Below are 17,524 nucleotides of genomic sequence, written 5' to 3'. Positions count from 1 at the left end.
ACTGGGCCGAAGGTTTACCTTCCAACAAGACAATGACCCTAAGCGCACCGCTAAAATAACGAAGGAGTGGCTTCACAACAACTCCGTGGCTGTTCTTGAATGGTCCAGCCAGAGCCCTGACTTAAACCCAATTGAGCATCTCTGGAGAGACCTGAAAATGGCTGTCCACCAATGTTTACCATCCAACCTGACAGAACTGGAGAGGATCTGCAAGGAGGAATGGCAGAGGATACCCGTATCCAGATGTGGAGAACTTGTTGCATCTTTCCCAAAACGACTCATGGCTGTATTAGATCAAAAGGGTGCTTCTACTAAATACTGAGCAAAGGGTCTGAATACTTATGACCATGTGATATTTCAGTTTTTCTTTTTTAATAAATTTGCAAAAATTTCTACATTTCTGTTTTTTTTCTGTCAAGATGGGGTGCTGAGTGTACATTACTGAGAAATAAAATGAACTTTTTTGATTTTTGGAAAATGGCTGCAATGAAACAAAGAGTGAAAAATTTAAAGGGGTCTGAATACTTTCCGTACCCACTGTATTTGTTTGCAAACAACAGTGGAAACTAGAGGAGTAGTCATAGAAAAACAGCAGACAGGCTCGAGTTAAAGCAGCAAACACGCTCGAGTTAAAACCAGTAGCCTCCACTCATCCATTCAGAATTTCACTGCAAAGCAAGCTCCCCCCCAGCCCAAAGTACCGGTACTTTAAGAAAGTACTACCCCCCAAGCAGGGACTTTTTAGGAGGTAAAATAAAGACCCTAGAACTAAATTTAGACCCTGGTCCATTTGGTGGAAACACAGGGAGTTCCTAGTTCTGTTTCATGCTGGTATCTTGGCTGGTTCAGGACTGTCATGGACAGCTGACTCTGAAGCTTTTCATGTGGTGGTTAGATTGTAGTCTTTAACAGCAACCAAAAAATAGTTTTTCAAAATAGTTTGACATCTTTTGGGCAACATCCGTCTTTTCAAAGTCAAACCACCTTCACTGCGAGTGAGGTTGATCCACGTCCAGCGGTTCGACATAGATTGTGAGGCTGGTGGTGTCAGTTTTTTTTTTTTTTTTTTTTTTTTTTATCTCCAGGCGTAGTTTGTTCACTAATTTTTAATTTCAGTCATGAATTTTTCAGCAGTAATTGCTTGTTTACCTTTACACCCATGTACTACATGCATGACGCATCACGCAGTTACTGTGCGTACAAGGTGTTTGTGAAAGTTTTTTGCAAAGTAAGTGACGGAACGTAATCGATAATGTCTGCTCACACGTCATTAAAACAACAATTATGATATTATTATTGTACACAATACATGTCAAACGCCCCTAACTTGTGCTATCAGACCAAATATAGCCTAGGAAAACAAGTTTCTCTAGTTTCCTACTCACTCCTAATCACAGACACCTAGAGTTATGTACAGAGATGATTATCTGAAAAGTGCAAATGCCTCTGTCATACTCTGTCCCTGTTTATCCTTCCACCATTTCACTCTCACGGTTGGTTCACACTTGTTAACAATGTTACTTTAACACACATTTTCTGATGTGTGACGACTAGTCGACTAGGAACATCTGAACTCTGGGACAGCCATATTGATATGTCAGATATTTGTGTCTGGGCTTGTTTTTAAACCATAAACAGCAATTGGATTTCCAGAGATTGCATCCATTTCACCCATCAATAATATCTATCTATTCCGCCTTTCTCTCAGTGGAGTCACATGCAGCATTATGTCATACTGTAACATTCACTGTTAGAAATGTAGAATTCACCATTTGGAGCAAATCACGAACAAAATATACAACTTCATACAATGAACTGTGGTGCAGAACATCTGACAAAACTCTTGAGTGTAGGGCTCCAAAGGTGTTGATGCTAAGTGTGTCTATAGTATCAACTATCCAAAAAAATGGCAAGAACTGAAAGCTAGCATCAAATGTATGAGTTTCTGATCCAAACATTCCTCATTTAAAATCATAATTTTAGTATCAGCATTTTCAATTACACTACAGAATCACTACTTTCAACTTAATTTTGAAAAGTAATCAAACAATATGATCATCAATAACACTGAAATGTTGCCCAGCACAAAATTATAGCTACTACAATGTAAACAACATCAAGGCCACCCAAAAAAAAGCTCATTGCAAGACTGCTGCTATGATGATTGCTCAACAATATGACAGACGGGTCCCGTGAATGAGACAGTGAAGGCACCACCCTGACAGGTCAGACAGCACAAATTAACCTGCATGGAAATGAAATCACAAGACTGCCTTAGACTCGTCTAACAGAAAGGTCCAGTAAGGCGGCAGCCCAGTAAAGTGTTTTGCTCCTTCAACCAGCAGCTGGAGGAAAAATCTGGGGAGCTGCTAACGTTACCTTAGCTCCAAAGCACCCCGTTAGGATCTAACAGTTTTATGACTTAACACCACCCAGTCAGTCCGTCACATACTGGACATACATCTACATGTACTTTCTAATCATTGGTGGTGTTTTAAAAGCGTTTTTGTCCCTGTGTAACAATCCTCTTCATTGATTTGACTATAATGTGAACTCTTTTTCTGTTGACTGACATGCCGGCTAGGCCAGCAGACACAGGCTAACGGTAACTGTGATAAATGAAATCCTGACAGTTGACATTTCACCCTTCGGTCATAAACACACTTCCCAGACATTCAAAACAAAGTTTCCAAAGGCAGCAACACCGAGGTGAAGCATTTTTAACGTTAGAAAAGTGTAAAGCGGGCGTTGGGTGTCACCTTAAAGCTAAATTAAACGTTCACTCATCCTGCTGTTTTCGCCGAACTTGGATTAGCTTCATGTTAGCCTAGCCTTACTCACCTGTACGTGTGAGACCACCAGGCTCTTGTTTCCCTCTCCGTGGTACTTCCAGTCGTTCTCGTCCATTTTGTCCACTTCCATCACACCAACGACGACACACAGAGCTCCCGTTAACGGCCAGAAAGTAACACACGACGGCACGGCAACATACACGTACTCAGACTGGTACTACTGTCTGCTAGCAGTAACTCTGAGGTACTTCAGGGCCGACTGACTTCTGCTTCTGCCCGGCCCCGGATGTCCATGCTCCCCACCAAAATACTTCTTCCGACCAAAGCTTCAGAATAAAAGTCCCAGTAGGCAGCGAGAGGACGAAAAAATTAAAAATGTTTTGAAAAAGAAATCGTTAGTGATCAGAGTAAAGTCTTATTTATTATGGAAATGCAGTTGTAATTTTTCAAGAAAAAAAAGTCATGTTACACGAAGAGTAAAAAAAAATCATAATCTTACATGAAAAAAAAGTCATATGTTGTGAATAAAGTCATAGTTTTACAAGGATAAAAGTAATTTTACAATAAAATGTCTTATTAATATTATGAGATTAAGAAATGGTTTCATTAAAAGAAAAGCAATTAAAAGAAGAAAAACAAGAATTTTTATTACAAAATTTAACTATGAAAAAATGTCATTATGCTAATAAAGTTGTAATATTCTGAGGAAGAAGTGAGAGTACATGCACAAAAAGAATTTTTATTACAAAATTTAAAAATTATGTTACAAAAGAAAGTTGTAGTTTTTAAGAAAAAGTAATGTTGCGGGAAGATCTATGAGTAAGAAAATCGTAATTTTACCCAAAAAAATCATAATATGCAAAAAAGTCATAGTTTTAGGAGGATAAAAGTCATATTACAAAAATATGTGACACTAAGACAAGTTGTTATCAAATATGTGTCATATCAGAAGACATTTATATTAAGAAAAAAAAACCTATCACAAGCAGAAAGTAATATTTTTATGAGAAAAGTCCTAAAATTATTGACAAAAAATACAATATTTATTAACATAATATCATGACTCTTGTTCCTTTTTTTTAGTATTTTGACAATTATGGCATTATGTCAACCTATTATTTCTTTACAGCGCCTTTGTTTAGTTGCTTTTTTTTTTAAGCACTTCACATTTAGCTCTTGGTCTAGCTTGATTGGTGTTTTGGTGATGTTTTGATTGACAAGTTGAGCAACCGCTCCCAGCCACAGGTGTCCACTGATGTCCCGCCTACTCCACTGTAATTGGTCAGAGCAGGTGTCAAAAGGGTTGGACAGGTGGGACGGAGGACTGTACTTTGGACAGCGTGACAAACAATGTGAGTGGATCCAGAAGTGACAACGTAAAGTAGATAATGCATTTACATGAGAAAAGTACAGTTTGGTGTTAACATCTTTGGAAATAACTTGAGAATTTGTCAAACTACCTGTGAAAAGAACATTTACTCATGTATTATACAAATTTCAGGTAGACTACTGTTTTATATCCATTTTATGCTACTTTATACGAACACGCCACTATAATTCAGAGGGAACAACTGTAGTTTTTACTCGACTACATTTATTTAATAGCTTTGGATTCTAGTTACTTAAAAGTTAATAGATTACCTAACATATGATGAGTTTATAAAATACAATGCACTGTTATCGATTAAACCTCCTCCTCTGATTGGCTAAATCAGGTAAAAGTGTAAAAATACTCAATTACAAGTAAAAACAGTGCATTCAAATACTAATTGTTACCCTCTTTTGACATGTTCAAAAATATATTATAAAATCAGGTTTGACGGAACAACGTTACTGCTTTTAAAAAGTGCAATGATTCTTTTTAGAGTCTGATTCCTTTTATATTTTGTTTTGGTATCTTTTATTGTGATGTTATCGGTTTCCATCTGTACTTTTATATGAAACGTTTTTATTTATTTATTCGCATCTTGATCAGGGCTCCCTGGCAGAACAGATATTGTATCTGAATGGGACCTTTCTGGTTAAATAAAGGATAAATAAAAAAATAAAAATGTAGTACAGTACAGTATAACTACTGCATCAAAGATATGTACATACCATAAAACTTCAATTAATCTGCATCTATCTGGGACAGGCCTTTAATTCCTTTACCAGTAAATCTGAATGAATAACACTTTGGTACTCACTGTTTCCGTAAAACGAACTGAATAACTTAACTAGCAGACAACACAGTGGGCTTCAAGGAGTTTCATACATCCAAAGAACTTTTATAAAATAAAATAAAAAAATCTGCCCAGGCTTTTAATTGAGACTTGTGTTATTGGTCAAAATGTGGAGCCACACCAGGCCAGTAAATTGGACAGGCATCTAATTAGGACTACGCTTTTAAATAGAAGTTTTACGATATACATGTACATGATCACACACTGCAAATGGTAGACTTGTGCAACACATCTTCTCCAGTGTTATTGGGCTGTTTTGATTTGTTGGAACACTGAAATGTTTATAAAAGTTAATATTTCTTCCAAAACGTTAAAACAAGGGGGCACAGTTCACTGACTGCGAGTAAGTCTTAATGAATTAGGATTACTTCTAAAATGCTGAGTACTCCTGAACCAAACTCGGACAATTAGGCCAAACTTTAAACCTTGAGACATTTTATTAACACTGCTACAGATTAATTTTCCCACTTTCAGAAATCTGTCAAGATCCAAAGATGAATTCAAGCTTACACACAGAACCACACAACAGCTATTTATTTATAAATCAAAATGTTTTAATATGTATAAAAACAACAAGACAGACAACACACACAAAGACAAACACACAGGCGTTCTATACATGACGTATCCTACAGAGACAGAGGACGTGATCTCTACTGCGACGACTCGGCTGCTTCACGCGCTCTTTGTCGGCTCCCGTGATCCGGACTGAGGAGTTTTCCTGTGATACTGTGCTCTGGTTGGGAGAGGAAGCAGTCTGCACATCAGACAGGCCGCTCAACCACAGTCTGAATATGACATCAGGCTTTGTGTGTCCTTTTGTTTAAGCCTGTTGGTGCTCCTTCACAACTGTACGCAGCCGTGATCAGTCCATCCCTCCAACGTCATGTTGTTTGTACGACTGTGAGACCAGACTCCCTGCTGAGGAACACAAATTCTGTCAGACAGCCGTGTCATAGACAATAAGACATTGTTCTCCTTAGACTAAAACTAAAAACAGAGTTCAAATACCGGTCAAATCTCAAATAATAGCCAACACAAACAATTAAATACCGGTAGCTAATAAAGGCCCGCAGGAAGGGTGGAATTACCTGTAGTCTACAATGAATTTATCAGGTGAGACATTAATGGGCATTTCCACAGCACTAATTCATCAATGCAACAGAGGCATTTCACACACACCACTAAGGGCTGCAACTAACAATTACTTTCACTGACGATTCTATCGGTTATTTTATCGATTAAACGATTAGTTGTTTTGTCTAAAAAATGCCACAAAATAGTGAAAAATGTCAAGCATTGTGTTTCCCAAAGCTCAAGATGATGTCATCAAATTTCATTTTACTGTCACAGAGTTAAGAAATCCGAAAAATATTCACATTTAAAAAGCCGAAATCAGAGAATTTAGACCTTTTTTCTTAAACAATTACTCAAACAGATTATCAAAACCGTTGCCAATTTAATAGTCACAAATAACTGATTAATCGTTGCAGCTCTACTCACCTCTGCAAAAAACACTTTCTGTTTTAACAAATAACACAGTTCATTCACTAATTATTTCTGATAACTTCTACTATGCCATTTCACATTGAATCACTGTTGAGCTACTATTGAATATGAAACTAAGAAGTAGGGCTGGGCAATAAAATAATAATAATTATCACAATATAATTTTCCTCAATAACAATATAACAAATGTTCAATATATCGTCAATAAATGTTTCATTTAATTAACGAATGAAAAATGATTTCATCATAATTGTATATACCTCAGACTTGTGAAGTGATCCACTGTTTGGCATCAAATGTTTGTTACGTTCTGACTATAAAGAAAAGTTTAACCACACAATTAACCATCTGGTTTATTCAATTTTCACTCAGGAGCAAAAATCAGCCTTTAAACTTTAGAGAAATAAATTATTAGACATTTATCGTGATAATTATTGATACTGAATGGTATGAAATTTTTTTAACATGATAACATTTTTGGCCATATTGCCCAGCCACACCAAGAACACTAAGGCTTAAACGTCCAATCATCGATATGATCGCACAAATGATTTACATGTGTTTGTTCATTTTATGCTGAGAATGACCAGCGTACTGCTAATATGAGTTTGTCTTATTTTTAAATAATGTAGTGTTGTACAAAATGGTCGATTAGTTTTTTTTTAAACTTAACAAAACAACATATCTTGGGGTTGATCCTAAATTTATCCTGCACATGGTGCATGGTTAATGAAGCTGTCGGGTAACAGACTTTTTGATGGAAATTCAAAGCAAATGAGTTCAGACCGACTACATAAACATACACAGTCGGCACACCCAGAAACAGAAAAGACAGGACCTGAGCAGCGTTGCTATAGACACACTTGACATGACAAGCCCAAGGAGCGAGGTGGGAGTGGGAGCAGGAGGGTCAAAGGCCAAGCAGGAAGTAGATGTAGACTAGCCGGCTAGCCCGTGGGGAAACAAGCTGAACCATCCCACCGTTAGCCACGTCAACACCCATCTGCCAACTACAGTCCAACTTCACCAAAATTCAAATGACAGCAAATTAGTCAGAGTGAGGCTGAGGTTAGCAGAGGTTATACAGTCATAAAGCCACAGTTTGGGAGGGATAAAACTTTGAAGGAGCAAGAGGAGTCGCCTCTGTCTGAAAGACAAGGACAAACGTGGTCAAATTGTAGTAGAATAACAGTTCATCTTTAAGGACCTGTTATTATATATGGTGTTTTTAAATAGCTTGTTATAGTCAAACAATCAAGACTGAAACAAGAAGTTAGTCCATCTCTCAATCCTTCAATTACTTTCATTACCCACTTAGCTCTAAGCCCATTAGTTCTTACTAGAGGGTGACACGGGAGGTCACTCCTGTCTCATCCCACTCACACAGAAACACTCCTGGCCCGTCCCAATCCTACATGACACAGTAAAGAAAAAAAAATCCTGTCCTGTCCCTGTTCCCATGACCTACATGATTCCTGATTAAATGTTAGCCTCTAGTTCCTACTGAAGACATAAATATAAATATTAAAGCTTACAAATATGTCATTTCATTTTTTAAAAACAGCTGTACACTGTTGTTTTTAACAAACAACAAATACCGCATTTGTTGGGGACTATTTTCAGCAGCAGCTTAATCCACACTTGGTTCTCCAGTAAGTATTTGGGGCAGCAGGATGTTGAATCTGGGATCGAGTCAAAATAAAACCCGGTGTGTGTGTGTGGTCATGAAGGAACATGACACCAAGTGCACCAGTGTGGCTCCACAATGGAGCTCTATGGCACAGAGGAATGAGATAAATCAGGCTTTGGATACACAGACAGCCCTTGTTCGTTATTGAATTAATTGTTGATTTGGGTCTTTTCATGGAATTTGTTGACAATAAGAAAAATATAAAAGCTTAAAAAGTTGAACTGTGAGCTGCCTTTGTAGCCTGAAGATGTAACACCTGCAAAGGCTGTTTCAGTTACATCATTGTGATTACATAATTTCAAGGTCAGAATTTAGCTACGACGGAGAGCCTGTTTAACTACACATGGTAGACTTTAGTACACAAACACACACACCCACACATGCTATAAATAGGAGGTACATAAAAAGGTATTTTTTAGCAATAATTCCCAGTATTCAACCGTAATCATGTGTCAGAAGCAGATACGGCAGGAAATTCCAAATTGTAAGCTAGATAATACTTGTATTGTATCATTACTTTACCATTAACATGATGACAAGAATCAAAACCAGTATTTCATAAGAACAATCTCACTGGAATAAAATCTGAAATAGCTGCATTAAAACATTAATGTAGACGGTTGTTTTTGGGAAAAGTGGATATAAATGACTCTGTAAGTCACAATTAGGTGGCGATGTGTGAGGAAAAACTCACAGCACAAGCAGAAAATGGTTTCTTTTTTAAAATCATATCGCCCTCCCTTACAACCACAGTAAAATGTATATTAAAAAGGGCCTAAGAGGCATGTTGTGTATGTCACCATTTTCTCATCAAGTGAGGGAAACATTGCTCCTGGTATATTACATTAAAAGATGTTTGTCATTGTTTATGACAGATGAACTCCAGTTACAGTCTTTACTAATAACAGGCCTACTCATTACTTCTTGGTTAACTATGTGACTGGTCAAATTGTGCAATATCCATTATTTCAGAATGGACCAGATCTAGGCGAGTGGATCTAGTCTGACTAATTCAATGAAAACTGGTCGAGTGTCTATGTTCTGACCTCCAGACTGTGGCTTTACTGCAAGCGTAGGTCTCTGTCAGTGAGCTGTGTGGTTGGTTGGGGGTGGGGTGGTGTAGGGTGGAAGCAGTACAGGGGGTGGGGGGGTGGGGTGGGGGGGGGGGGGGGGGGGGGGGGGGGTATGGCCTTGGAGACAGTGTGGACTGGTGAGGTGTCAGTCAGACTAGCAGGGCTGCAGGACTAGCAGAGCTCCCAGATTCAGCAGCAGCAAGGGCGGTGGCGTGCTTACCTGTGGCCAGGCCCCCCTCTGCTCTGCCCTTCATCCCTCCTCCTCCTCCTCCTCCTCCTCCTCCTCCTCCTCCTCCTCCTCCTCCTGGGCCAGAGCTGCCCAGGGTCTCCATGGGGAAGGAGGGCCGCTCGCCCCTGTAGGGCTTGGGCCTGAAGGGGAAGTCTTTGTCTTTACCTTTGGAGCCTTTGGGCCGGCCTGCTGTCTTCTTCTTGGACTTGCCATCCCCCTTCACACCCAGTAGGGGGTGCACCTCTGGGGAGAGAGAGGATGGACTCGGGGTGAATGATGACAAGCTATTCAATAACTTGTACTAAAATTGTCTCACACTGTAGATTAATTATAATTTCCACAGCACAACAGCCATGTCTCAGTTTTCCTCCTCTGTATTTGCTTCTACCTTGCCGTTTAATCAAATGCAAACATTAACTCTTCAGCACTAAACACAATGTGCAGCTGAGGATGACGGGAATGTCACTAGTGTTGCAGACATTTGTAGATAAACCAAAGTATTGGACAAATCTGACCCGATGATGGTGCTACATATATGTATTACAATGGTTAAGGAATCACCAAAGTTGAACAACTCATCTTACAGAGATATAGAATGTGATCCATCCAGTTCAGTCTATGTTAAAATATACTGTATAAACCTGACCCTGACATTGCATCCTGTGAGTGTATTTATTGTTGTGCTCCACTCTCTCACCATCACTGGGCACCCCCTGCAGTTCAATGGTGGTGGTACGAGCCTTCTTCTTGGCCGGGCCTCCTTCAGACGAAGGTTGTCGCTGCTTCTTGTCTCCACCAGCCAACGCGTCCTCTGGAGCAGAAGCCTGGACCGAGGCATCCGGCGGGGGGCCGAAAGGGTTTTCCTCTGGGTCTTCGACTTCAGGGGCAATGGGCAGGTAGAGTAGGGCTTTATAGTCCTCCAGCTCCTCATCACTACAGGACACAAACACAGACTGTAGCTGAGCCTCTGTAATATAATATGGTCAGCAAAGTTTGACTGCACACATCTTAAATTAATTGTAAAAAAAATAAAAAATAAAAAATAACTGGGGGCCAGTGTAATGAAGATAAAATTGGAGTAACGTGAGCGGACCTGTGGTGTTAGAAATCTGGCAGAAGAGTCTTGACACAAGGTTCACTAGCTAGCACTTTCCAGAGCTTTCAATCGCATCTTACAGCCTTCATCAGGAGATAAAGTTCCCACTTTAACATGTGGTTAGGCTCTCAGGAAAGAGCTAGTAAGTGGACCTCTTTTAAGATTTGAGTTGGCAAACTACAATATGGAGATTCTGCTGTTAATTAGATGAAGTCATAAATTAATGAAGGCACACTTTAAGAGTGCTGAATAAGCACCAAGCCAGTTTTCAGTAATGATACTTGATTACGTTTCAGGAATGAGATCAAAATGACATGCAAGATTCATGTAAAAAAATAAAAAATAAATAACACCACAGTTGCAGGAAGCTGTTTTGTTGTTTCTCACCTGCTGCAAAAAGCAACTATGGGGTCAACAGTGGTGACATCCACCTCTTCATCCTCTGCAGCATCTGCACCTGCAACACAAGCACAAGTTCATGTGTGAGACATTCAGAGAGAACGAGTCAAAGCAGAAAGACCAGTGCATCAGTCACTTGATTGATTTATATTTCTTTGTTTTGCTGACATGCTTGTCGAGCTGTTTCACCACCATGCACAAGACGCTCTAAGCTACAATTACAACAATAATGTCTACAGAACACTGAAAATAATAAAAAAATAATACATTTAATATGCTTACTGACATTTAGTTTTACATACATACCACCCAGTTTCAATTTAGTTTTATTAGTATAGAACCGGTCCTGCAGGACTGGATCCAGACAAAGCAGGAGAGGTTTTTCTACATAATGCTTCAGTGGTGCCTTAGTAGGTGGATATACTGTATACAACACTTGTTATACTTTACCCTTTGCCAAGTGGCTTAGGAGCCATGCTATACAATAAAGTGTTTGCTTGAAATTACATACCATCATCATGTTTTAGCATTTTAACTTCTTTTTCTTTTTTAACCAGTGTTGTGTCCTGTAAAATGCAAATTCCTAAACTCCAGCCTGTACAAACAGTAATTACAACCTAAGTAAAAACTTCACAAATGAGAACCACCACATGCCCACTGTGAGCCAGCTGGGGTGTGTGTGTGTGTGTGTGTGTGTGTTATCTACCTGTCTGCTCGGGTTCACTCTTGTCTTCGTCCTCAATGTCGAATTCTGACTCTCGCTCCTCATACTCCACATTTTCGTCCAGCTCCTTAAAGTCTGGAGCAAAAGCGCTCCAGTTTTCCTGCAGACAAATCAAACAGTCACACATCAAGCTTACCTTGAAACCATTTTACATCAACTCAGCTCAGATATTTGTGCTTCATTAAAAGGTCACATACCTAAATTTTTTACCGTAACATGGAGCCAAATATTTTATTTTGGGTATCAGAAACATAAGAGATAAAGACTGAAGTAATCCACCTGTGACACTGTTCATTCATGTGCATCCAGCTTTTACTGTCACTTTCTACTTACCACTTGGTTCTGAGCCCAGATGGACACCACTCCACTGGAGATGGAGGCAATAATCGGACGCACAGGATGCCACTGAGAAAAGGTCAAAGGTGAGATGTGTAAATTATCAGTTAGTAAACAACACAGTGTATGAATATGATTGAAAACACACAGACAGAAGTGTTGTGTCAATGTTTACATCTCTACACAGTGTTCTACTAAGCCAGAATTTTAGTTTTGACATCCTTACAGCGACATCCAGCAGCAACTCTCCTCTAGTTCCATGCAGGATCTTCACCAGGTTGCCAATGCTCTTCTCCCAGATGTAGAGAGCGTGCTGCCTGGCTGATCCAGCCACAATGTACTCACCATCACCAGAGAAACAGCAGCGCTTCCACGGAGTCCTCAACAGAGAAAACGCAAGTGGAAAACATGAACAAATGGAGATAAGAACACTTTTCCCAGCAAGTTTTACCCTCAGAGACTTCAATTTCAGGCACTAAAGTTATATACAAAGTTATACACAAACTGGAAGAACACTTGACAATTCAATCCCAAAATAAAAATATTTAAATTCAGCAACACTTTTACCAGCCTAATTCAAATAAACAGTATCACTTTCGTCCCCAAGGGCACAACGCCGTCCTGTGTTGACATACCTGTTGACCAGGTCCTGTAGTTTCTGCATGGGTTCAGGCTCACCGTCTCGGCCACAGGTTAGTATCTCCCTGCCATCATACACCCTGATGATCCGGTCTGCTGTGTTTATGAGGAAACAACTGCACAGAAAAAAGGACAGGTGGACAAAAAAGGAGGTAGAGTAAGAGACGGGTGAAAAGAAAGCACAGAATGAGCTCTGCTTTTCCAGCTGGGGCTTTTGAAGCCTTTAAAGTTTCTTTGCTTTCTTCTGTGGATCCTGTGTACACGCTGTAATATGAATCTCTTCTACCATCAACATGGAATCTATTAGAAAATCCTGTTGCCTCTCACCTGCCCTTGCGTGCAAATTCAATTGATTTGATGGCAGTGGTGTTGCTAGTGCCAGTTGTCACTCTGAAGGAAGCTACCAGCTCCTGAGTGTTTGTGTTCAACACCAGTATCTGTAACAGACAGAGGGACAAATGATTGTGAAGGAAAACAGCAAAAACACTGGACGTCATTTCTAAAACACAGGAGCAGTTTCCAAGTGTAAAATGCAAGTGAACGGAAATTTACAAATGTATTCAAACATAAATTAATTTGATCAAAATTTAGTGCAGTCTAGTCTGGAGGGTTGTTTGTGTTGATATCTGCCACAGTGTATTTTACACATAGACCTTGAAGTATTGAGGTTTTTTTCTCTATTAAAGTGATATTAACTCCTGTTGTCTTTAAGTGCAGTGATGTGACTGAAAGGTGCACTGTGAAAAAAGGTTTTGTCAGACAAAAAGGCTGACCTTTCCTTTGGCATTGCCAGTGTAGATGTACTCCCCCCGCCTGTCAAAGGCCGCCACCACATTCAGGTCTGAGTCGTCATCTACAGGCAGGACAACATGTTTGGAGTCTGACAGAGTCAGCAGGACCGGGGCTGACTTCATGGGACACACCAGAACCTTGTCCCTAAAACACAAACATAATGTCTTATTAGTCCAAAATAGAAAAGTGTAGTAACTGAACTTACCACAAATCAAGAGAAACTGAACTAGCAAAAACCCATCACATGTTATGGTGCATCTGACAGCCAAACCACACAGCACATCACATGTAACATGTACAGACAGATGCTATCAGATCTCTCACATGTCTCTGGGGTGGCACTGCAGTTTCAGGATGGGTGAGGGGAAGCGGAACCTCTGGTCACAGTCTCCCGACAGGACATCCCACTGCGAGACAATGTTGTCCGTGGAGGCACTCACCAGCTTGTGACCATCTCGACTCCAGCTGCACACAAAAAAAATTTAATACATTTATATATACACATATATACTATATATATATATGTACTCATCATAAAATAATGACGTGACGAGCTTTGGAATGACTGTCGGATTAACAGGTAGTATTTATGAGCTATGTCATACTCATTCTGCTGTCAACAGAAAAAACTATGTAATAAAAAACAGCTACTTTGTGCTGTGTTGTTGTTGTTCAGCTTTGAGATTTGGAAGAGATTTGGAAACACACACACACACACACACACACACACACACACACACACACACACACACACACACACACACACACAGTTCTCAAACAAAAAGCATTTATGGATGTAGTGTAAGATGGAGCAGGCGAGGCATGTAAAGGATGAAGGCGTATATTACTGCATAAAATTGGACATTCACCAGGCAGTGATGACAACACACACTACAGTATGTGTGATGTGTCTCACCATAAAGAGCAGACTGGGTGGATGTGTGCGCTGATGATTTTGGCGATGCCCCGTGTGAGGAAGTCCCAGATGACGATGCGGCCGTCGTTACAGCCCACAGCCAGCAGGGTGCCCCACCGGTTGAAGGTGCAGGTGAGGGCCATGCTGATACAGTCCAGGGTGCCATCTGCCTCCTAACAACACACCAAAAAAGCAGAGTTTGCATCACCACTGAAGCAGTCCAGGTGTAGCTTCACATATGACTGTTACATAAATCAAAAGATGAAACTTGATGTGTACTGGTGTTTGGATGATATTCAGTGCAATTTGATGACTTGAAGCTCATGTATACATTAAGAGCTGGTAGCTCACCTCTGGATAGTTCTGCCCGAACGATTCTAGGAGAGGAATAACAAAAAACACAGTGATGAGAAACACAAACAACAAAGTCACACTCATACTATGTAATAAAGTGACAGCTGGCTCAGATACATAACCTTCCAGTAACTGTTATTTAATTCAAATTAACATGGTACGGATTATTCTGACAGAGTATTTGGGCCTTGAAAGAGCAGTACAGTCAATTATTTAGTTTCGGTAATTTAAAACAGAGATAACCTTTATTAATACATTATTATTATGATTATGAAGTCAGATATTCATTACAAACACATTGAGAGAAAAAAACCTGGGAGTATATCCAAGATTAAAACTGGAAATTTTAAACAATTAAGTTGAATATTCACCAGAAAGAAGCAGGAAATTATCCATGAGTAATTTGTGAGAGAAATCTTGAAGTTTCATCCAAAGTTGCTTGTTCAGTAATTCATTAGAACTGAATTTCCCAGAGATTAAAAATGGACATTTACAAGAGAAAAAAACATTTATATTATTAATATACTTAACATATTTTTTAAAAATCACCATCAAAGAGGGGGGATTTATCTGTGATAACGCATCCAATTACCAAGATAACTTTAAACATCTACTAGAGAAGAGTCAAAAATACAAGGAAAAAGCAAATGTGTATGAGTATTGTGATACATAAAAGAGAACTGGTATCGAATCATATCAGCTAATAAATAACCTTGGGAGAAAACGAAGTGTAATGTTAACACTTCAGACAAACAAATATTTGAAACAAAATAATGCATTTTTCAATAGCAGACTATTCTTCAGATATTCCAAATATCCTCCTGAACAAGCTTGAATTTCAGATCAAGGCTGAAGTTAGCTTTAGATCTGGAAGTCAAGGCGAAAATAAGAGACAGTAATTTCACGATTTAAAGTTATGAAACAGGCAGTAGAAAGCACACTTACGGCCTTAACCTTCTATTTTGGTCTATCTTAGCTCAAAAACCACAGTACTCGGCAGAGTTGGCAAACCTGGACTAGTCCTAACAAGTAAACTACGCTGATGGTTTAAAACAGAAATAAGTCCAATCTCACGGTTTTTCCTCCATCCAGACTTTTACAAACCTGATGCAGATCATAATCCTCTATGTATACTTTTTAAACCTGGACAAGATAAGCATGTCGACTCTAAAGACTGTTTAAAACCTCGTTTTAGGTTGGTAAAACCTTTAACATTATTTTATTTGCAAAAACAGAAAGATTGCACATTTGTATCCTTTTATCCTGAATATTAACGTTACTCCCTGTCATGGACGAGCTGTGTATTGTTGTTTATTTTCCTATGGAGTTAGCCATTCGTAGGCTTGGTGGAATATATAGGATGAAATTTCCTACACAGTAACGGTAACTTTATGTACTTTCCCATATAAATACACATTTTATTCGAACACAATAAGACAACGTTTCGGCGCTAACGTTAGCTAACAGCCACTAAGCTTGCTTCCATATGTATTACCAATGTTTACATACAGACTCAGATGGTAACTTAAAAAAGCATTTAAAGTGAACAGTTCAACAGCATATAACAGAGCGATTCTGATAATTAAAGTATTTTTAATTTGATTCGTATCGGTTGGTTGTTAACATGCTAGGCTAGTAACGTACAATGCTAACCATAACAGATCCACAGCGTTACCGGGAGCAGGGGAGGAAACAAATAAATATTTTTTGTTAATTACCGAGCAGTTCTAGGTTCATTTCCGGTGGACCGAGGATCCAAATGTCCTTAACAACTTGATTTCACTGATTATTTGACAAACTATAACTCGTATTTACGTCTGCTGCAACTGCCCGAGAGACTGGCGCCTAGCCTCCTGTAAGGACCCCAAACAATGCGACGCAAAATTTGCCTGAACCAAATAACGCGTTAACAAAAAAATGTCGAGGGGTGGCATTTTAAAATTCCAGGATAATATATAATCACTGGATTATATTTAGCATATTTGCATGTTTCAGCTGGCAAAAGTGGAGCTAATTGTAATTATTGTACATATATTTAAAACAAATGTATTTGTATATAATATTTTGTATTATTAATCTGAATCTACAAAGTTTTCCAATAAATGTGGAGAGCAGCCTAAAAGTATAAAGTAACAAAAACATTGAAAGTACAAGTACCTTAAAATTGTACTTAAGTACAGTGGGCTACTTAAGTAAATATACTTAGTTACTTTTCACCACGGGGGAGGATCAATAGATGCCCAACAACATATTTATTAACCGTGGAACTTCCAGGTTAACAGGATGATCTGGACAGGATATTTATATTAAAGGTGACATGTTCAAACAGTCTCAAACGATCCAGAGCTGGATCCTGATCCAGCCCCTCAAACGACTTCTGTTTTCACAATAAAGGCGCAAAATATATCAGCTTGAGGTAAAATTGATGACACACATTCAGAGTGGCATCTTTTACTGTGGAATCAAACATCATCCATTAATTGATGAATGATAAAAATTATGACATGTATGTATTTCCTGGTTAAATAACAGGTGTTAAGATACTGAAATTGTTCCAACAATGTTTGCTGCAGTCTAGACATTGTGTAAATGCACCACATTTGTCTTGAGGTTTGGTTTTACCCATAGAGTGATCTTGCTTTGAAAAGCTTGTTTTTCCAATTCAGGTGATTTTCTTATGCTTTAAAATAAAATTATGACAGGCTCCCCCAAAAGTGATAATAAATTTACATCTCATAAAACTCAACTTGTGA

At 39.0% G+C, this 17,524-nt stretch overlaps 2 protein-coding genes across 9 annotated transcripts in view; both read right to left on the bottom strand.

Annotated features, from left to right (window-relative positions):
• Positions 1-3,074, bottom strand: part of ippk (inositol 1,3,4,5,6-pentakisphosphate 2-kinase) — a 32,787-nt gene extending 29,713 nt beyond the window's left edge. Inside the window, exon 1 of the mRNA XM_038695692.1 lies at positions 2,842-3,074. Coding sequence (XP_038551620.1) covers positions 2,842-2,922 — 81 coding nt within the window. The 5' untranslated portion in view covers positions 2,923-3,074. The remainder of the gene's footprint in view (positions 1-2,841) is intronic.
• Positions 3,075-5,546: 2,472 nt separating this feature from the next.
• On the bottom strand, positions 5,547-16,635 carry rbbp5 (retinoblastoma binding protein 5). Of its 8 annotated transcripts, none has more exons than XM_038695677.1 (15): positions 16,490-16,635; positions 15,143-15,231; positions 14,769-14,794; positions 14,418-14,590; positions 13,826-13,966; positions 13,483-13,645; positions 13,037-13,146; positions 12,706-12,825; positions 12,297-12,450; positions 12,068-12,139; positions 11,717-11,834; positions 10,999-11,068; positions 10,213-10,448; positions 9,507-9,758; positions 5,547-5,932 (listed from the first exon to the last, which is right to left on the bottom strand). In XM_038695677.1, exons 2-15 carry the CDS (start codon positions 15,198-15,200, stop codon positions 5,880-5,882), a joined length of 1,746 nt encoding a protein of 581 aa, XP_038551605.1. In that variant the 5' UTR covers positions 15,201-15,231; positions 16,490-16,635; the 3' UTR covers positions 5,547-5,879. The 8 variants fall into 8 exon arrangements, with proteins under 8 accessions (XP_038551605.1, XP_038551606.1, XP_038551604.1 ...); XM_038695676.1 differs by having other exon boundaries at positions 5,551-5,935; XM_038695682.1 differs by having other exon boundaries at positions 5,551-5,935; positions 9,681-9,758.
• Between the last annotated feature and the right edge of the window lie 889 nt (positions 16,636-17,524).

The sequence above is a fragment of the Micropterus salmoides genome, unplaced genomic scaffold, assembly GCF_014851395.1.
Source record: "Micropterus salmoides isolate LMB-PRFRI ecotype aquatic unplaced genomic scaffold, ASM1485139v1 Ms_hic_scaffold_4, whole genome shotgun sequence".
NCBI lineage: Eukaryota > Metazoa > Chordata > Actinopteri > Centrarchiformes > Centrarchidae > Micropterus > Micropterus salmoides.
The sequence above is the reverse complement of the archived record's forward strand: the minus strand, read 5'-3'. Positions and strand labels throughout refer to the sequence as shown.